The 22,251-nt window shown below is 41.8% G+C and overlaps 1 protein-coding gene across 3 annotated transcripts in view; it reads right to left on the bottom strand.

Moving 5' to 3' along the window:
• spata20 (spermatogenesis associated 20) overlaps positions 1–22,251 on the bottom strand; it is a 489,201-nt gene that overhangs the window by 416,457 nt on the left and 50,493 nt on the right. For all 3 annotated transcript variants that reach the window (XM_072242745.1, XM_072242746.1, XM_072242744.1), the window contains 4 exons: positions 18,604–18,747; positions 14,194–14,395; positions 4,197–4,327; positions 1,795–1,899 (listed from right to left, as the gene is read on the bottom strand). In XM_072242745.1, the coding sequence (XP_072098846.1) occupies positions 1,795–1,899; positions 4,197–4,327; positions 14,194–14,395; positions 18,604–18,747 (582 nt within the window). The remainder of the gene's footprint in view (positions 1–1,794; positions 1,900–4,196; positions 4,328–14,193; positions 14,396–18,603; positions 18,748–22,251) is intronic.

The raw sequence follows: 22,251 nt of genomic DNA, 5'->3' as shown, positions 1-22,251 counted from the left end.
TTGAGTTAAAATGAACCCTTGTGCATAATAACAGGAATTCTGCAGATGCTGGAAATTCAAGCAACACACATCAAAGTTGCTGGTGAACGCAGCAGGCCAAGCAGCATCTGTAGGAAGAGGTGCAGTCCTGACGAAGGGTCTCGGCCTGAAACGTCGACTGCACCTCTTCCTACAGATGCTGCCTGGCCTGCTGCGTTCACCAGCAACTTTGATGTGTGTTCCTTGTGCATAATGATTTTTCTTCACATCGTCTCTGAGTAGATTTTAACAAAAAGGAATATGTTGATGTTTTCCTGCCAGTTACTAATTCAACCAGATAAGAGCAAAACTAAAATGTCACTAATGGTTAGAAAAAAAACAAGCTAGTTTGATATACTAAGCTCAAATCAGAATCAGCAATATCGAGAAAGTTAGTAAGATACTAAACTGGCAGAGTTCCTCATGTTACTTTAACGCAGGAGATGTCAGTTAAAAGCAGAATCTTGCTAATAAGATGAGGAGAAAAATACAACAAAATGAATACGTGGGAGGACATTGACGTGGAGTACAAACATCAGCTCGGGCCAATCCATTACTTTTACTGGAATACGTGCATCACCAGCTCCCCCTTGTGACCAATGAAGAAATGTGCAGTGACACAAGTTACTCATGCATCTTGTCGAGGGTTGGCACAGCTTCAATTATTATTAATCTGAATTTGTTTTTAAAAGATGTAGGGGCTTCCAATCAAGTGTGAATATATGGAGCACGTTAAAGATGCATATTTTCATAAATTCAGGAAGAACATTATTTGTGGAAAAAATAATTTAGGTTTCTGATACGTATGGATAGCAAGGTTTGCAACTTCACCCATAATCTTTATCTTATATAACAGAGGAAAAGGAGGACACTCATCCCTCTGAATCCATACCAGTTTCCAGGGGAACAGTACCACAAGTTACATCCCCCCTCTACTTTCCTGTATGCCCACAAGACTATCTGATGCACTGAAATAGTTAAGACTTGCATTTATATAGTGCCTTTAATGTGCAAAATCATTTCAAGCCAGTTGAATGGTATGTAATCAGTAAAAATAGACTGACATCCAGCCAAAGGAAACTGTAAGGATCAATGAAAGTTTGATACAAAAAACATTTTAATGGTTGCCTTAAAGGAGGAAGAAGAGGTGGAGGCAGAAAGTGGGCTTCAATATTATGCACTAAGCTCATTTGTTTGGGTTTTGTTGTCATTTTAAACATGATGCAAATCCAGTGATAGATAATCTACACACTGTGTAGGAGGGAGTTTCACTCAAGATTTTACTGAGACTGCACTTGCCCTAGTGATGCTTACTGAGGCAGTGCAGTGGGCATGTGGCCAAGTGGTTAAGGCATTCGACTAGCGACCTGAAGGTCGTGAGTCCGAGCCACAGCCGAGGCAGCGTGTTGTGTCCTTGAGCAAGGCACTTAGTCACACATTGCTCTGCGACGACACTGGTGCCAAGCTGTATGCGTCCTAATGCCCTTACCTTGGACAACAGCGGTGTCGTGGAGAGGGGTGACTTGCAGCATGGGCAACTGCTGGTCTTCCATACAACCTTGCCAAGGCCTGCGCCCTGGAGACTTTCCAGGCAAAGATCCACGATCTACCAAACTAACCCATTTTAGCCTTTTACCTAACCCATAATGGCTCTGAAACTGAGATTCCTCCAAACCCAATAATTAATTCCGTTCACTTTGATGAAGGTAAGTGTATTCAAAAATAGTGACAACATAGTTGTGAATTTAAAGGGGTTCCTCTTTTTTTTTAGCTCACCTGATAAGCCTCTGTGTAGGAAACTGCCAGCTGCCCTTGGTCATACAACATCTTCTCAAAGTGGGGTACATGCCAGTGTTGGTCTGTGGAATAGCGATGGAAGCCCTAGCACAGGAAAGAGTAACATTAAAGTTTGAGTAAAATTTATCTGGAGATTCCAAAAGAATGAGCAATTTCTTCAAATATAAATCCATGTCAGGTTACATTAACAACCACACTTCAAAAGCATTTCCAAAACTGTGATGTCTTGTATGAGGGTCTGAAGTTGTAATAATAAAATTTATGCAATTTTGTTTATACAACTAAATAATGAATTTTTGACACACTATCTACTGGCAGCCTAAAAGATCCATTATGCTTAAAGGACCTGCAACATGTGCAATACAACTGAACCCAGGAAACACAACAGCAAGTTTTAATATTTTAATAGTTTGTAAAATTTTCACCCTTGGCCTGTATTTGTCCCAGGTAACCTACCATAAAACTTCCTCTGGACTATACAATAACCCAAGATGTTCCACAGGAGCGATAGCCAAAAAGAAAGACAGCATTTGACTAAAACAGGTGATCACACAACATTGACTAAAGAGGGAAGTTTCTTGAAGGTCTTAAAGGAAAAGAGAAAGGGATTAGAGTGGCAGAGCTGTTTAGGGAGCAAATTTAACAATGTAGGGTCTGGACAGCTTAAAGCAGAGCCAGAGGCATTTTACTGTGGTCATTTAACCTATCAACCCACACATTTTTGAAACATAGGAGGAAACCAAAGCACCTGGAGGAAATCCCTAAGGTCATCAGGAGAACATGCAAACTCTCCACACAATACTGGTGGGTTATCGCTGAACCCAGGTCACTGGAACTGTGAAGCAGCAACTCTACTAGCCACACCAGTGTGCTGCCCTTATTAATCAACATAATCAACATACGTGTTATCAAATGAAGGACCAAGACTCATTTTGTGCCTTAATTTATCCAGAAATGATTTTCTAGTAATGAAGTGCAACCTCAGTTGTGATGAGTTAACATTTGGAGGATTGTACTACTCCTAAGGTTTGATACATCTTGTCCTTAATCATTGGGGGCCAAGGCTGTGGCCTCAGATGCTTACAACTGGAGCTTTGCCTTAGAATGCACTGACAGCCTTTGACAAGAGGCTGAAGATGGCACCTCACTTTCTGCCAAAGCTTTATAACTTGTTTTAAATAACTCTGATGTTCAGAGACATTTAAAACATATTAGCATTGATTCAATTAATTAAAAAAGCTATTAACTTAAAAGAAACATAAAATACATTAGAGCACTGACAAATAATTAAAAGCATTAAAATAACATAAAGAAATAAGTAAATGAACTGAACTTAATTACCCATCTAATCTATGCCCCCTGGAATCCCCATTTAAGTTGTCGTTCAAGATGGCAGCAGGCGGATTCTACAGTGTAGTGTCAGGGGAATCAGGCACAACTATCTCAGGATTCCACATGAAGTCCATCAACGTAAGGGAGCAAGATACAAGCCAATATTTGTTACTCATCACACCTCAGAATTGCAAGAAGACCCACAGAAGTCCAAATTTGACTTTCCTAGGATGGCCTGAACTATCAGCCATAGGCAGCACAGTCTGGCTGGTATTGTTGTTCTTACCTGGCCCCAGATTCACCACTTAAATCTCATGCCTCCAATCAATTGATTTCTTTTCTGTCTGGTTCTAAATTTTCTGCCAGCTCTAATCAGGATAGGCTTACAAGCCTCAACTTTAATCATCTGCAAACTGACACTATACCTTCAATTGTCCTTCCTCAGCCTAGCATTTTTTTCAGATACTCATTTAAAGCTAACTGTTTTTCCAAAATGTGTTTACTTGTTCCAATACTTCATATGTTGAGTGTCTAATTTTATTTTAACTTGCTTTGGTGAAGCACTTTAGAGGTTTAACAACCTTAAAAGCATTATGAGAAAAACAAGTTGTGACTTAAGCCTGAAAAGTTTCTATCACTCATGCCAGAAAGTCCAAAAATCAAGCCTTCAAAGTATATCAACATTCTGCTGGTTCCAGCATGTGAAAATGACAGACAGAGGAAGTGTATCTGTTCCAGTATTGGGAGGGTTCTCCAGAGGATGAACCCTGCCAGAATCTCAGAGAATTCTAAATAATCCAGCAACCTCTTCTCGTGGTTTAGGTGAACTTTAAGGACTGATTGACCCCATTTTCCTTTTCCTTGACCTATTAAATCACAATAATTACAACCATTTAAGATGGTTCATTTAAGATGTTTCTGAGATAAGATGTTGTACATGTTCACGCTTGATATTCAACTTGAACAAGTCATTTAGTTTTCAGCTACTTAGACCCAAAGCTATCTCCACCTCGAGGAAAGGATTTTCAGTGTGACTCAAAGTAACCTACCTGCCCAATATGATCATGGATTCCTCCAAGAGCCATCATTTTCAGTGTGTGCAGAGCCATCTCCAGGGCCTGAGCTCCATTCACACTGGTCTTGTTTAAAGCCCAAAAACGGAACAGGAAATTGAAGTTTACTGTTTGGAGGAGAAGAACAGATCATTATCGTTAAGTTAGAAGCCATCAATTACTAAAGTTCACTAAAAGGTGAGGCTAGACAACTGATACTACAAATTGTGCCTCATTCACCTGGAAATGAAACACTACAGCACAGAAACAGGCCTTTTTGCCTATCCAGCCCATGCCGAACTATTATTCTGCTTAGTGTCTTCGACCTGCACCTGGACCATAACCCTCCATACTCTTTCCAAAACTTCCAAATTTCTCTAAAATATGGAAATCAAACCCACATCCATCACTTCTGCTGGCAACTCATTCCTCACTGCATCACCCTCTTAAGTATAAGCTCCCCCTCATGTTCTCCCTAAACATCTCACCTTTCACCCTTAACCTCTAGTTCTAGTTTCATCCAACCTCAGTAGAAAACGACAGTTTGCGTTTACCCTATCTATATCCTTAGAATTTAGAACACCTCAAACAAATCTCCCCTCATTCTCCTACGCTCAAGGCAATAAAGTCCGAACCTATTCAACCTTTCCCTATAACTCAGTATGTACCATGTACAACATACTCTTTCTTGTCTGCACATGCTCCTGCCTTGCTCCCTTTTAAGTACATGTTTCCGCAAGAATATTCCTCACATAGAGCCCTGTGGAACACCAGTCTCCCATCACCACACAGAATATGTTCCATCTACAACTGGCAGGTGGCATAGTGGCATCAGCGTTGGACTTCGGGGCGAGAGGTCCCGAGTTCGAATCCGGCCGGCTCCCTTGCACGCTCTCCATCCGTGCCTGGGTTGAGTGTCGAGCTAACAACTTGACCTCATAAAAAAAAAACCTGGAGAGGGATGGGCTCTGCCAGGTTTCAGATGCCCAAGACACGCTGTACAATAAACATACCAAAAAAAAAGCTTGTCATGACGGCGCGCGCGCACACACACACACACACACACACACACACACACACACACACAATCACACAACCAGATCCTGCCTGGTATGGAAATTGTACTTCCTTCAATCGCAGGACTCAAAGAGTGGTGTGGACAACCCAGCGCATCTGTAGATGCCAACTACCCATTATTCAGAACATTTACAAAGACGGGCATGTGTAAAACGGACCAAAAGGATCATTGGGAACCTGATTCACCCCAACCACAGACTGGAAACGGTACCGCAGCATAAAAGCCAGGACCAACAGGCTCTGGGACAGCTTCTTCCATCAGGCCATCAGACTGCTTAATTCATGCTGACTATCCTGTTGTACATACTATTTTTTATAAATTACTATAAATTGCATATTTCACACTTAGACGGAGACGTAACGTCAAGATTTTTACTCCTCATGTATACGAAGGATGTAAGTAATAAAAGTCAATTCAATTCAAATTGAATTCAATTCACTCTCTGCTTTCTGTAGGCAAGCCAATTCTGAATTCATGCAGCCAAGTGTTTTTGGATCCCATGCCTCGACTTTCTCAATGAACCAACCATGGGAAACCTTGTCAAGCACCTTACAAATCCATGTACACAACATCCACTGTTCTACCTTCATCAGTGTGGTTTTATCACTTCCCAAAGTATTCAATCAGGCTTCTGAGGCACAACCTGCCCCTCACAAAGCCATGCTGGCTATCCTTAATTAAACTATGCTTCTCCAAATGCTTGTAAATCTGTCTCTATGAACCCTTACCAACAACTTGCCACAACTGATGGAAGATTCACTTGTCTCCTGCTTTTTGTGATTTTTATAACTGACTGATGAGGAAATGGAAGGGTGTGTTATAAAGTTTGCAGGTGACACAAAGGTTGGTGGTAATACTCAGGGGATTGAGCTTAAGAGCCACAAGATAATACTGCAGCTGTATAAAATGCTAGTTAAGTCACATTTGGAGTATTTGAGGGGACGTTCCACGAGTAGCCATGGGCATGGCAAGGGCCCGAGCTATGCCTGTCTTCTCATTGACTATGTAGAGCATTCCATGTTCCAAGCCTTCCACAGTAATGCTCCCCAGCTCTTTCTCTGCTACATTGATGACTACATTGGTGCTACTTCAAGCACTCATGCTGAGCTCATCAATTTCACTAACTTTGTCCCCTACTTCCACTCTACCTTTAAATTCACTTGGTCCATTTCTGATACCTCCCTCCCCTTTCTCGATCTCTCTATCGCCATCTCTGGAGATAAACCGTTGACCAACATCTTTTATAAACCTATCAATTCCCATGGATTAACTATATCTCTTCCCACACTGTCTCCTGTAAAAATGAGATTCCCTTTTCTCAGTTCCTTTGTCTGCACCACATCTGTTACCAGGATGAAGCTTTCCATATAACAATTACAGCACGGAAACAGGCCATCTCGGCCCTTCTAGTCCATGCTGAACTCTTACTCTCACCTAGTCCCACCAACCTGCACTCAGCCCATAATGACTCCATTCCTTTCCTGTCCATATAGCTGCCCAATTTAACTTTAAACGACAACATCGATCCTACCTCAACCACTTCAGCTGGAAGCTCGTTCCACACAGCTACCACTCTCTGAGTAAAGAAGTTCCCCCTCATGTTACCCCTAAGCTGTTGCCCTTTAACTCTCAACTCATGTCCTCTTGTTTGAATCTCCCCATTCTCAATGGAAAAAGCCTATCCACGTCAACTCTATCTATCCCCCTCATAATTTTAAATACCTCTATCAAGTCCCCCCTCAACCTTCTACGTTCCAAAGAATAAAGACTCAACTTATTCAACCTTTCTCTGTAACTTAGGTGATGAAACCCAGGTAACATGCTAGTAAATCTTCTCTGTACTCTCTATTTTGTTGACATCTTTCCTATAATTTGGTGACCAAAACTGTACACAATACCTCAAATTTGGCCTACCAATGCCTTGTACAATTTCAACATTACATCCCAACTCTTATACTCAATGCTGTGATTTATAAAGGCCAGCATACCAAAAGCTTTCTTCACCACTCTATCCACATGAGATTCCACCTTCAGGGAACTATGCACCATTATTCCTAGATCCCTCTGTTCTACTGCATTCTTCAATGCCCTATCATTTACCATGTATGTCCTATTTTGATTACGTCCTACCAAAATGTAGCACCTCACATTGATCAGCATTCAACTCCATTTGCCATCTTTCAGCCCACTCCTCTAACTGGCCTAAATCTCTCTGCAAGCTTTAAAAACCTACTTCATTATCCACAACTCCACCTATCTTAGTATCATCTGCATACTTACTCATCCAATTTACCACCCCATCATCCAGACCATTAGTATATATGACAAACAACACTGAACCCAGTACAGATCCCTGAGGCACACCATTAGTCACCGACCTCCAATCTGACAAACAGCTATCCACCACTACTCTCTGGCGTCTCCCATCCAGCCACTGCTGAATCCATTTTACTACTTCAATATTAATACCTAACGATTGAACCTTCCTAACTAACCTTCCGTGTGGAACCTTGTTAAAGCCCTTACTGAAGTCCATATAGACAACATCCACCACTTTACCCCCGTCAACTTTCCTAGTAACCTCTTCAAAAAATTCAATAAGATTTGTCAAGCATGACCTTCCATGCACAAATCCATGTTGACTGCTCCTAATCAGACCCTGTCTATCCAGATAATTATATATACCATCTCTAAGAATACTTTCCATCATTTACCCACCACTGACATCAAACTCACAGGCCAGTAATTGCTAGGTTTACTCTTGGAACCCTTTTTAAACAATGGAACAACATGAGCAATACGCCAATCCTCTGACACCATCTCCGTTTCTAATGATGCTCGAAATATTTCTGTCAGAGCCCCTGCTATTTCCACACTAACTTCCCTCAAGGTCCTAGGGAATATCCTGTCAGGACCCGGAGACTTACCCACTTCTATATTCCTTAAAAGTGCCAGTACCTCCTCTTCTTTAATCATCATAGTTTCCATAACTTCTCTACTTGTCTCCCTTATCTTACACAATTCAATATCCTTCTCCTTAGTGAATACCGAAGAAAAGAAATTGTTCAGAATCTCTCCCATCTCTTTTGGCTCTACACATAGCTGTCCACTCTGATTCTCTAAGGGACCGATCTTATCCCTCACTATCCTTTTGCTATTAACTGTAGATTCCTTTGCAGGATATCAGGATGTCCTCCTTCAAGGAATGGTGTTTCTTTTCCTCTACCATTGATGGTGCCCTCACCTGCATCTCCACATTTTCCAAAACATCTGTGCTTAACCCATCTTCCTGCCTCCTTAACGGTTGATAAGAGTTCCTCTTGTTCTTACCTACCTCCCTATGAGTCTCCGCATCCAACGCATCATTCTCCACAACTTCCATCATCCCCAAAGGGATCCTACCACCAAATTATCTTTACCTTCCCCCCTCCACCCACCCACTCCGCTTTCCACAGGGATCACTCCCTCCAACAACTCCCTTGTCCATTCATCCTTCCCCACTAATTTCCCTCCTGACACTCTTCCCTGAATGCAGCCAAAGAGCTACACCTGGCCATTCGCCTTCTGCTCCACCTCCATTCAGGGCCCTAAATAGTCCTTCCAGGTGAGGACAATACTTCATCTTCAAATCTGCTGGGGTCGTCTACCATGTCCGGTGCTCCCAATGTGACCTCCTCTACATTGGTAAGAACTGCCATATATTGGGAGAACTCTTCATCGGGCACCTCTGCTCCATCCACCAAAAGTAGAACTTGCTGGTGGCCAAGCATTTTAATTCTGATTCCCATTCTCATTCTGACATGTTGGTCCTCTTGTGCCAAGATGAGGCCACCCACAGGGTGGAGAAGCAACACCTTATATTCCATCTGGGTAACCTCCAAACTATGGCATGAATATCATTACTCATACAGGTAAAAATAAATTTCCCTCCCCCTCCCCTCTTCTATTCCCCACTCTGGCCTCTTACCTCTTCTCACCTGCCTATCACCTCCCCCTGGATCCTCTCCTCCTTCCCTTTCTCCTAAGGTTCACTCTCCTAAAAGATACCTTCTTCTCCAGCCTTTCATCTCGCTTCACCTATCACATTCTAGCTCTTCTCCGTCTCCTCTCACCACATTTTCATTCCGGCATCTTCCTCCTTCCCTTCTAGTTCTGCAGTAAAGTCTCGGCCCGTAAAGTCAACTGTTTATTCGTTTCCATAGATGCTGCCTGACCTACTGAGCTCCTCCAGCATTTTGTGTGTGTTGCCTTTGAGTTTTTAGTTCTGGTCACCTTATTATAGGAAGGATGTGTAAGCTTTAGAGAGAGTGCAGAGGAGATTTACGAGGACATTGCCTGAATTAGAGGGCATGTCCTGTGATGATAAGTTGAATGAGCTATGGCCTTTCTCTTTAGAGCAAAGAAGGATGAAAGAAGTCTGCAAAATTATCGGAGGCATAGATAGAGTGGACAGCCAGAGACATTTCCCAGGGTGGAAACGGCTAATATGAAAGTGCATAATTTTTAGGTAATTAGAAGAAAGTATAGGGGGTATACCAGAGGTAGTTTTTTATTAAAGAGATAGATGCGTGGAACGCACTGCCAGGGATGGTGGTAGAAGCAGATACATTAGGGACATCTAAGTGGCTCTTCGATATGCACATGGATGACAGAAAAATGGAGGGTTTTGTGGAAGGGAAGGGTATGATTGTTCATAAGAATAAGTTAAAAAGTCAGCACAACATTGAGGGTCAATGGGCCTGTACTGTTCCCAATTTTCTACATCCTGTAAACCCTTAGCTTTCTCCTCTTCATTTACACTCTCCCCGCTTCCCATTCTTACAGCAGCACAGCTTCCTTCTACCTCTTGTGAAATGAAAGTACCTTGCATTGTCCTCTACTTCTGCTCATTCCTTTTAAGACCTTCAAAATTTTGATTTCTTTACCCTTTCAATTTTCCCTTCTTAAAACTTTAATTCTACGATTTTCATGCCAACTTATGCATCTCATCATCACTGCTACTGCTTGGAATATTAATAGCTTCCATGGTCTGGATTTAAATTAAAATCACTCCACTGTGTAGTTTGAGAAAAATTAAAGCAGTGGCAGATATGTTTGATCTACTGACATAATTTTAATAAAACAGAATAAAGCACACACTGATAAATCTGATATTCCCTGAAAGTCTTATTTAGACAATCAAAAAATCTTTAGTGTGGTTATGATATACACTGATGAAGCAATTAAAATGGGAATATGCACAAGGGAAATATTGGAAGAACAAGGTTAAATCAAGACTTTTCATTAAGCACAGGGTGACAGGTTAATGAGACTGCATGCCAATGCGCTCAATGTCACATTGAAGCCAAATGGTCATAGCAGAATTCAGAGATTTGGCCAAAGGAAAACAAAAAGATACAGTCTTTCCAGACAGAATGGGAAGTTGCAAATTTGAGGAGAGAGATCGAGTTTGTTGGAAATGGACAGGGGAAAACAAAATAAAAATGCCAGAACACAGAAATGCAGTCAGTAAGACACAAGAAACCCTTGATCAGAAGCTGTGACACATTGATCCAAATGCTCCATTGACTTCATTTCACACTCCCATACAACAGCAAGTCGAGGCATACCCACCAGCCGGGATAGAGAAGTGTGGAGCATTGGCCATAATCTCAAATGTCTCTTCGCTTCCTCCCAAAACACTTCACATGAAATATACAAAATTGGCGTGCAAGGAAAAGCCAAGGCCAAATGGTCCAATAAATCTGCCTAAGAACTACAAGCTTGTGTTTACATTTGTGAACTACAGTGCACAGTGAATGTGCGCTACGTTCAGTGTTTGTAAAACGGGGCACTGAATTGAGGATTTGGTTAGTTGACTAACACTTTCATTATACACTCTTAAGAAATGCCGGTGTTGCCCCAGAACATCTGAGCTTCTGTTTACTTACTGCTTCTTCAGAAAAGCAGACAATATAATCCTCCCTCCATGGTCATCCTTTCTTCTCCCCTCTCACACTGAGCAGAAGAGAGAAACAACTAAGAGCACCAGGCTAAAGGACAGCTTCTATCCCACTACCTAAGAACTACAAGCTTTTGTTATCAGACACCTGAAAGGACATCTCATATGTTAAAAGATGACCTCTTGATCTTGCAGTCAACCTCATCATGACTCAGCCACAGGAAACAGTTGAGGCCAGTTCATTGGCTATATTTAAGAGGGAGTTAGATATGGCCCTTGTGGCTAAAGGGATCAGGGGGTATGGAGAGAAGGCAGGTACAGGGTTCTGAGTTGGATGATCAGCCATGATCATACTGAATGGCGGTGCAGGCTCGAAGGGCCAAATGGCCTACTCCTGCACCTATTTTCTATGTTTCTATGACTCTTGCACCTTATTTGTCTCCTGCACTGTATTTTCTCTACAACTAGAACTTCAACATTCTGTTTTTCTTTTTACTACATTGCTGTGCTTATGTATAGAATGATGTGTCTGGATGGCCAACAAACAAAAGATTTTCACTGTATTTCAGTACATGCAATAATAATATAATACCAGTTTGAAAGTTCACCTCCTTACAGGTGTCGCCCACTTTTCGAACGTTCGCTTAACGAAACCTCACTGTTACAAAAGACCTACATTAGTCCCCTGTTTTCGCTAACAGAAGGTGTTTTCACTGTTACGAAAAAAGGCAGCACGCGAAAAAAAATCAGCGCGCAATAAAAGGCAGCGTGCGCCCCGAACAGCTGCTGTCCCCCGGATTCCGAACTGTATTCTCGCCGGCATTGCTTAAACCTGTGCCCGTGAGCAGCCGTTAGCAAGGTGAGTTCTAAGGTATCGGAAAAGCCTGAAAGATCTCGTAAAGGTGTTACACTTAGCGTAAAACTAGACATAATTAAGCATTTCGATCATGGTGAACGAACTAAGGACAAAGTGAGTTTGGCTTGTGGAAGTTGACGAAGATGATGTTGAAGAGGTTTTGGCATCCCATGACCAAGAACTGATAGATGAAGAGCTGGTGCAATTGCAAGAGGAAAGGATAACAATCGAAACCAAATACAGTAGCAAACGGACCAAAGGTGAAGTCATCCAGGAAATGAACATGAAGTACCTGCGTGAGATTTTCACTGCAATGATAAAGTACGACTTTAATTTTGAAAGGGTACATCGGTTTAGGGCATAGTTGCAGGATGGTTTGAGTGCTTACAAAGAACTGTATGATAGAAAAATGAGCGAGGCTAAGCAGTCAAGCAAGCTTTCCACATCAGCCACAGCAGACGACGAACCTCGACCTTCGACATCGAGGCAGGCAGTCATAGGAGAAGATGAGCTGCCTGCCCTGATCGACAATGAGATGATACCCCAGTGTCCCACCACCCCAACCCCCAGGCCGCAGACAGATACCAATTCGCAGAGAATGCAGCAGTAGCCAGGAGGCACCCAGCACATCTTTAAGAAAAAAGCCAAAATAAACATGCTAATTAATTAGGTGCCGTCCAGCACGTAAATGTCGGCCCAGATCAGAGGCGACTGCAGCCTCTGATCTGGGCTGACAATAATGTGCCAGGCGGCACCAAATTAATGAGCATATTTATCTCAGCTTTTTTCTTAAAGATGTGCTGGGTGCGCCCCGGCTACCGCTGTACCCCAGCATGCTTCGCGGATCCGTATCGGGTCACTGCCCAGAGGGTGGGGGCCACTGCACCACCCAAACTCCGACAACTCAGCCTAACACACCATCATCAGTATGCTCGGCGCTGTCCCAATTCCGGTAAGTGATACTACACTGTACATACATAATTTCTACTTTATATAGGCTGTGTATTTTTACGTGTTATTTGGTATGATTTGGCAGCTTCATAGTTTAAAGGTTACTGGAGAGAGTGCTTTTGCCAACAGCGCTTGCTTGAGATTTTCTGCCGAAAACGCTTCCGCCGTGTTTCTGCCAACAGCGCTTGCATGAGATTTTTGCTACAGAGATCTGTGCAGGCAATCGTTGTAGAGAAGTTTTTCTACTTTATATAGGCTGTGTATTTATCATATCATTCCTGCTTTTACTATATGTTACTGTTATTTTAGGTTTTATGTGTTATTTGGCATGATTTGGTAGGTTATTTTTGGGTCTGCGAACGCTCACAAATTTTTCCCATATAAATAAATGGTAATTGCTTCTTCGCTTTACGACATTCCGGCTTACGAACCATTTCATAGGAACGCTCTACCTTCGGATGGCGGAGGAAACCTGTATACTCATTCCCATTATGGCCTTGTTGCTCCCCCCTCCAAGAGAATCACAACCTTGTCATAGGGTTTGGAGGCCTCCTGCCTCAATGACTCAAGAGAGCTATGATGGCTGGAGTCAGGGCTTTGAGGTTTGGCTCTTGGTAGGGTCACCCATGCCAAAGAGGTCAAAGGATAGAAGCCGGACAAAGACTGATCCACCAGTCTTCCAGGTTCGAGGGTTCAATTCAGGGCTAACAACCCTGACCAGTCAAAAAGAAAATTGTTACAGCAACAGCAATGAAGAATTCTTCTACATCTGTGTGTGATGATGGTATAGACAGAAATAAAGGACCATCATTGCTGCGCTAAACACCAATAGCGTGATGGGCAGTATGTAAGTTTTTGCTCCCCACTCATCCAGCTCCACAGCCCTCCCAAGAACTCAGTGTTCCCACAACTCCTAATTCCCCTGTTCCTTTACACACTAGTTATAGCCTTTCCCTTACTTATTCACTTCATATCCTCTGGATTCAGTCACTGAACCTCTGCAATTCACCATCCTCACTCGATTTTCCTTAAAAGTTGACTCATTTGACTCATGTAAAGCACTGTGTAACATTTTACTCATTTAAAGGGGCTATATAAATGCAAGAGGTATTTATGACTTCCAAACAATATTGAGTGCATCATCTTTAGGCACACTTGTATAACTCACCTGGTGAAGGGAATTTAGGCGACTCTCTGAATCCTCCATATTCATTGTCATAAGAGCGAGCCAATTGTTGGAAGCACTTCTCCATCACCTGGGGACAAGGTGGTGGCATTCTCTCCTTGTCAGAACTCATCACTACACTCTTCTGCAGTGCCTCCAGGATCTTGTTGCCACGCTCTATAACTTCACTCCGGTTCCTCTTCCACTGAAACAAACAAATATGTGGTTAGGTGAACAACCACAGAAATAAAATACTTAAATCATTCTAATTGTTTGGAAAGGACTTCCACTGAGAGTTAAACACACACTAATAACCAGTGGAAGCAACTAGTCAAAAACTGAATCTGCTAATGGTCACGGAGTCATTGAGAGATATCGCAAGGAAACAGGCCCTTGGTCCAAACAAGTCCATGCCAACCATGAATCATTTATACCAATCCTACATTAATCTCTTTTCTTCTGCTCTCCCCATCTCATAGCCTGTTCAGATTCTACCACTCACCTACACTCTAGTGGGAAGATAACTATAAACACGTATATCTTTGGGATGTGAAAGTAAACCGGAGAACCCAGAGGTCACCATTAGAATATGCAAACTCCACAGAGACAGCAGCCACAGTTAGGGCTGCAAGATGATAATGCTCTTAGCTGTATCATTGTGCCACCAAGTTTCCAGCTTCTCATAGATTTAAGCTGAATTCACAACTGGCATGATCAATTTTTCCCTCAATATCAGCAAAAGAGCTGGTTATCGACTTCAGAAAGTTAATACATTATTGTGATGAAATGGTCTGTGTTGAAAGCATGCAAAACCAAGTTTACTTATAATATAGTCGATGACGATAATTAGTTTTCTCAAATTATGCCTGCCTCTTGCACCCTTTAAACTCAGTTGTTTTATCAGGACTACTCCTACAGATGTTGTATTTGCAGATGTATCATCCCTCTTCCATTGTTGTTGGATGTGGATATGGGAACTCTCTACCTATTACCATCATTGAAGTACAGTACTGTGCAGAAGTCTTAAGGCGCCCTAGGTTTCTTATATAAATTGTGCTTTAGATGTTTTTTGTCCTCTGCATTAGTCTGTCAGCAGTAAAGAGCAAACTTTAAATTTCCAAATACTCATTTTCCAAAAAATTAAATGTACAGAGAAATGTTTGTATTTCATTAAAGAAAGTAACATATTAAGTAATAAACAACTTTTCAAATAAAAACATGATCACTTTGTAGGTATGTAGTCCAGCGCATGATTAAACAAACATAACAAACAGGTGCTAATGATCAAGGACATAATGAGTTGAGTGAACTAAACTGATTAACTGAAACAGAAAAGGATGTAGAAGGAATCACACTGGGTGAAGGGCAATCAAACTGAAAGGTGAGAGTGTGGCAGAAGTGACAGTTTAACCTTCAAATCATCAATTATTATACCATAACAAGGGTGAGCAGAGTACACAGGCACAAGGTGGTCATCCCACATCAGCAAGATCTCTCCCAAGCAGAAATCTCACAGTGGACCGGAATTTCAAGGTGTGCTGTCCAAGCTCTTCTGAAGAAGCACCAAGAAACAGGCAAGACTGAGGACCAGAAACATAGCAGTTGGCCACAGAAACTCAGTGCATCAGGCAAGAGATACATAAAACAGACAACCCCTCTAAATCAGAAGAAGTCCAGCACTGCTATCAGCTCAGAACTCACAGAAATCATTGGAACCCAAGAACAACTCTCTACAATCCGGAGGAGTCTTGTCAGATGTGGTCTTCATGGAAAAGTTGCTGCCAAAAAGCCATTCCTCTGAAGATACAAAGCCAAGAGACTCATCTACACACAAAAGCACAAGGATTGGGGTGCTGAACAATGGCAGAAAATCCTATAGACTAAGAAGTCAAAATTTGAAAATCTTGGCTTAAACAGGAAGAAGTTTGTCTGTTGAAAAGCTGGAGAGATGAGTGACTGCAGCCAAGAGTGAAGCACAGCAAAGGTTTCCTGTAGGTTTGGGGCTGTATTTCTACAAATACAGCTGGTGATCTGGTCAAAGTTAATGAAATCCTCAATGCTGAAAAGGACAAGCAGATTCTCATCCACCATGCATTACCATCAGGGAGGTGTCTGATTAGTCCCAACTTCATTCTTCATCAGGATAATGACCTCAAACACACGGCCAACATCATAAACAACTACCTTCGCAAAAAGAAGATTAAGGAGTTCTGCAACGGATGGTATGGTCTCCACAAAGTCCTGATCTCAAACCATCGAGGCTGTCTGGAACTACCTGGAGAGATAGAGCAAGTGAGACAGCCAAGGTCTGCAGAAGAACTATGACAAGTTCTCCAAAATGCTTGGAACAACCCACCAGCCAGTTTTCTTTAAAAAAAATGCACAACAGTGTCCCTAAGAGAACTGATGCAGTTTTAAAGGCAAAGGGTGGTCACACCAAATATTGATTTGATTTAGTTTTTTACTGTTTACTGCTCTTTGTAGTAAATTTTTTAATAATTAGAAATTTTTCCTTTTATTATTTTTGAAAGCACCTTCACTCTACGTGTGCCTCAGACTTTTGTACAGTATTGTATCTTCACCAAGATTCAAGAAAATGGCTCAACAAGTAATATTAACGAGTAATATAAAAGTCCAATCAACTCCTTCCTAAATGAATAAAAGAACTAAGAGAAGATTAAACAAATTTTCTTGACACAATTAAAACAAAGAAAACAAATCTCCAGTGTGCCTATCCAACTCTCGTCAAAGCTAGTGCTGACAGGCTGGGTCAAGGCTGTCAATTCGAATACACAGGAGTACAAGAAACTGTAGAAATCAATGAACCCAGTCCATTGGGGCATAGCCCTCCCCATCAGAGTAAGCACCTACACAGGGTGCTACCTCAAGAAGGCAGTATTTACCATCAAGGAACTCCGCCATCCACATTATGTCCTCTCGCACTGGGCAAGGGGTACAGAAGTCTGAAGTCCCACAGCACCAGGTTAAAGAACAGCTACTTTCCTACACATGTGAAAATGGCCTACACAACCCTAATCCCACTTTAGCAATAGAACACTACAGACCATCTCTTGTACTATCATGGCCTTTTTCTAATTGTATTTTCGTGTGTCTTGTTTTGCAGTATTTTTCTTCACTATCTTGTATTATTTACAGTACATTCGAAGTTAAAAGTAAAGGTACATATATGCCACCATATACAACCCTGAGATTTGTTTTCTTGCAGGCATACTCAGTAATTCCAATAACTATAACAGAATCATTGGAAGACCACACCCAACAGGGCAGACAACCAGATGCAAAAGACAACACTACAAATACAAAAGAAAAAATTAATAGTAGTAATAAGTAAATAAGCAATAAATACTAAGAATATGAGATGAATTGTCTTTGAAAGGGAGTCCATAGGTTCTGGGAACAGTTCAATGATGGGGCAGGTGAAGTGGAGTGAAGTTATCCCCTCTGGCTCAAGACCTGAATGGTTGAGGGATAATAACTGTTTCTGAACCTGGTGGTGTGAGTCCTGAAGCTCCTGTACCTTCTTCCTGATAGCAACAGTAAGAAGAGAGCACAGCCTGGGTGGTGGGGATCCATAATGATGAATGCCGCTTTCCTATGACAGCGCTCCATGTAGATGTGCTCAATGGCGGTGAGGGCCTTACCCTTGATGGACTGGGCCATATCCACTACATTTTGTAGATTCTTCCTTCAAGGGTGTTGGTGTTTCCATACCAGGCTTTGATGCAACCAGTCAATATAATCTCCACTACATATATATAGAAGTTTGTCAAATTATTTGATGTCATACCAAGTTGTTGCAAACTTCTAAGAAAATAGAGATGCTGTCGTGCTTTCTTCATAATTGCACTAATGTGGTGGACCTAGATAGAATAGGTCCTCTGAAATGATAACACCGAGGAATATAAAGTTGCTGACCCTCTCCATCGCTGATCCCCTGAAGAGAACAGGCTCATAAAACTCCAGTTTCCGCCTCCTAAAATCTCTAATCAGCTCCTCGGTCTTGCTGACATTGAAGGTGTGGTTGAGGTTGGCATCACTCAGCCAGATTTTCAATCTCCCTCCTAGATGGTGCAATTTATGTAAAATTTTACATTATGTGTATTGGTTGAATCTATGTGCCAGTGATGCTTCTCCACGCAAGTTTTTCATTGTACCTGTACCTCACCGTACTTGTGCAACTGACAGTAAATTCAACTTGAACAAGGGATCATTGCCCACTTATCTCCTTGAGCTTGTTTCCCCATTCAGTTAGGTAATGGCCGATCTGTGAACTTAGCTCCATCCAGCTCCTTGGTCTTGAATAACTTAAGACCTTTATCCAACTGAAATAGATATGGTCAAGGATCCAAAAATTATGAGACAACTTAACAACAAAACCAAAGGATAGCAAACCTGGTCAGCTAAGTTCCTCAGCACTGTCTTAAAACCTGGCCGGAGTAAACCATCCTCAGGGGCAAAGTATGTCCCTCCAACAAACGGCTTGAGGTCAGGAGTCAACCACACACTCATCGGCCAACCTCCACCTCCACTTGTTGCCTGCAATCAAAAATGAAAAGTTAAAGCTCCTGCTGAGAATTTGTACCAACAGACACAGATTTTTTTTCACAACTCGTTAAAAACTGATAAAACTACAGAAGCAAAGGTGTGTTAATAAAATGCCTTATGTATTTCTGCAAGTTCCAAAGTGCTTCCATTACCCCATTACCCACACTCAATGTTTTAGGAACAGTTTCTCCTCCTCTGCCGTCAGATTTCTAAACAGACCATGAACCCGTGAACACTACCTCACAATCCCTTTTTCGCACTTATTTCTTCAAACTTACAGCAATTGTTATGACATGCATTGTACTGCTGCTACAAAATACATTTCTCAACATGTCAGTTAAAATAAGCCTGATTCGTATTCTGTAATATTTTGAAGTATAGTCATCGTTGTAATATTGAAAACATGATAGCCAATTACCTCCAGCAATGTTCCCTAAACACGAGTATGATAAAAGAGTCTAAGAAAAAGAAGCAGAAGGTGGCCATTCAATACAACCTTAAGACATAGGAGGAGAATTAGATATTATTCTCAATCTCATTCTCCTGATTTCTACCAGTAACCTTTGATGCCCTTACTAATGAACAACCTACCAACCTCCGTTTCAAATATACCCAATGACTTGGCCTCGCAGCCTTCTGTGGCAATGAATTCCACGGATTCACCACCCTCCGGCTCAAGAATTTTTTTCTCATCTCTGTTCTAAATGAACACCCTTCTATTCTGAGGCTGTGCCTTTAAGTCCTAGACTCCCCATTATACAGTAGTTAACAACCTCTCCATGTCCACTTCTTCTAGGCTGTCCAATATTCCACAAGTTTCAATCAGATCCCTGCCATTCCTCTGAACAGTGGTCAGTGGAGGTCCAGTGCCATCAACCACTACTCATACATTAACTCTTTCATTCCCAGGATCGTTCTTGTGAACCTCTGTTCAACCCTCTCCAAAGTCAGCACATCCTTTCTTAGATAAGGGGCCTAAAACGGCTTACAATACTCCAAGTGCAATATGTACAAAGCCTTATAAAGCCTCAGCATTACATCCTTACTTTTATATTCTAGTCCTCTCGAAATGAATGCTAACATTGCACTTGTCTTCCTCATCAGCGACTTAACTAGCAAGCTAACCTTTAGGAAATCCTGCACAAGTTTTCTACACCTCTGATTTCTGAAATTGCTCATTCAATATGATCCTGACTGAACTCTTACCTGTGTCACTTTCCTGTCCAATCTCATTTCCCTTCATTTTCTTAATATGCAAAGATCAAACTTGCTCAATGATCAGTTCATTCTGAAGCTGCCATTTCTGACAATATGATATTGACCAACATTGGTCAGACACTGCAGAAAATCTCTGTCCAGCACATGGTTGTGTTTACATCCATACAATAGGGAACACAAGATTTTGCTTTATACTTCTCAACCAAGAGACAGCAGCCCACAAAGTTGCAGTATTTCCTTCGTAATAAACAAAAAGTCAACCTAGATTTTGGGCTCAAGCTTCTGAAGTGGCTCTTGAATCCATGGCCTTAGGATCTCAGGCATGAAGGTCACTAGTGGTACAAACTTAAAACTTTCCATCCTCCAGAAGTGAATTGCCAAAGACTCAATAATAATGGCTGATGTCTCAGCTATTTATTTTTAATTCAGTTTTCTCAGAATGTGAGGATCACTGGCAAGGCCAGAATTTAATGCCCATCCTTAAATGCCCTCAAGAAGGTGGTGCGCCACCTTCCAAAACCTCTGTGGACTTTCTGGCAAAGGTATTCCCACACAGAATTTAAAGATTTAGATGATGAAGGAAGAACAATATGGTCACCCAAATCCAGCTGATGTACAAATTGGGAGGAAAATTTCCAACAGGTGGTGTTCCCATGCACCTGCTGCCTTCGTCGTTGGTGAGAGAGGTCACAGGTTATGAGGTATAATCAGACTAGCTGAGGTGAGTAAATGCAGTGCATAATGTAGCTGACATTATGAAGTAGAGAGAATGGATGTTTGGAGAAATCAATGAGGCACCAATCAAGTGAGCTGCTTTGTCCTGGATGGTGTTGAATATTGATGATTATTGAAGCTATATTAATTCAGCCGAGTGGAAAATGTTCACTCTCCTGCCTTCATTTGTAGATACTGGAAAGGCCCTGCAAAGTCAAGAATTCAGTCATTAACCACAGGATTCTCAGTCTCTGACCTGGACTTATAGCTACAGTATTTATGTGTTTAGTTCACTTGAAGATCTCGTCAATGTTGAGCCATGGGATGTTCAAAGTACATTTATCATCAAAATATGTATGTCATATACTGTGCGATTTGTCTTCTTGCAGGCAGTCAGAAAACAAAGAAATACAATAGAACCCACTGTAAAAACAAACACACACACACACACAAAGACCATCAAACACCCAATGTCGGAAACAGAAAATAAATTGTGCAAACAATCAAAAAAACAAATAACACACGGAACGTGAATGGCTGAGTCCCTGAAAGTGAGTACACAGCCACGGAGCCAGTTCAGCACTGCAGCCGGTCACGGAGCTCAACGGCTGAAGGCCACAGTCAAGGAGCCAGGTCAGTGTTGCAGTCGGTCCAGAAGTCCAACGGCTGAAGGCCACAGTCACAGAGCCAGGTCAGCACTGAGGTGAGTAAAGCCTCTCAGAGTAGTGAGCAGAACACCAGTTCGTCCTTCGCCGTCGATGCCTGAATCTTTTAATCTAGCTCGGCACTTAAATCAGCTAAATGTCATTCTGTTTTCTGCTCTCGGGCTCAAGCCCCACCACTTTAATCCAGACCGAAGTTTCAATCCAGCCACAAGTCCACTCCAGCAATGGCAGCCATGGCTGTACGTGCATTCTCAAGAGTCCAATTTGCTGAATGCTTCAGGATACTGCAAAAATGTCAGGTCATTCAGATGGTTAAAAGCACAACTCCCAAAAGGAAATTACAGGCTGTGGATTCCAGTGATCGTAGTCCACAAAAGTGCAAGTAATAGAATAACTAATACCTTTGTTTTCTGCCTGCAATGGATGTGATTGGCAATGACGTGCTTAAGGTAAAAGAACCCTTAGGGACCAGTGATCATATGATTGAATTCACCTTGAAATTTGAGGAGAAGCTAAAGTCAGATGTATTTGTATTACAGTAGAATAAAGGGAATTAGAGGCATGAGAGAGGAATTGGCCAGAATTGATAAGAACACAGGCAGGGATGGCGGCAGAATCGCAATGGCTGTAATTTCTGGAAACAAATCGGAAGCCACAAGATATATACATCCCAATCAGGAAGAAGTATTCCAAAGGAAAGATGACACAACCATGGCTAACAAGAGAAGTCAAAGCCAACATAAAAGCCAAAGAGGGGGCATGTAATAGAGCAAAGATTAGTGGGCAGTTAAAGGAGTAGGAAGCTTTTAAAAAAGCAACAGAAGGCAACTAAAAAAAATAACTAAGAAGGTAACGAATGAATACAAAAGCTAGCCAATAATATTAAGGAGGACACCAA

This window comes from Mobula birostris, chromosome 24, assembly GCF_030028105.1.
Source record: "Mobula birostris isolate sMobBir1 chromosome 24, sMobBir1.hap1, whole genome shotgun sequence".
In the NCBI taxonomy this organism is placed as follows: domain Eukaryota; kingdom Metazoa; phylum Chordata; class Chondrichthyes; order Myliobatiformes; family Myliobatidae; genus Mobula; species Mobula birostris.
The sequence above is the reverse complement of the archived record's forward strand: the minus strand, read 5'-3'. Positions and strand labels throughout refer to the sequence as shown.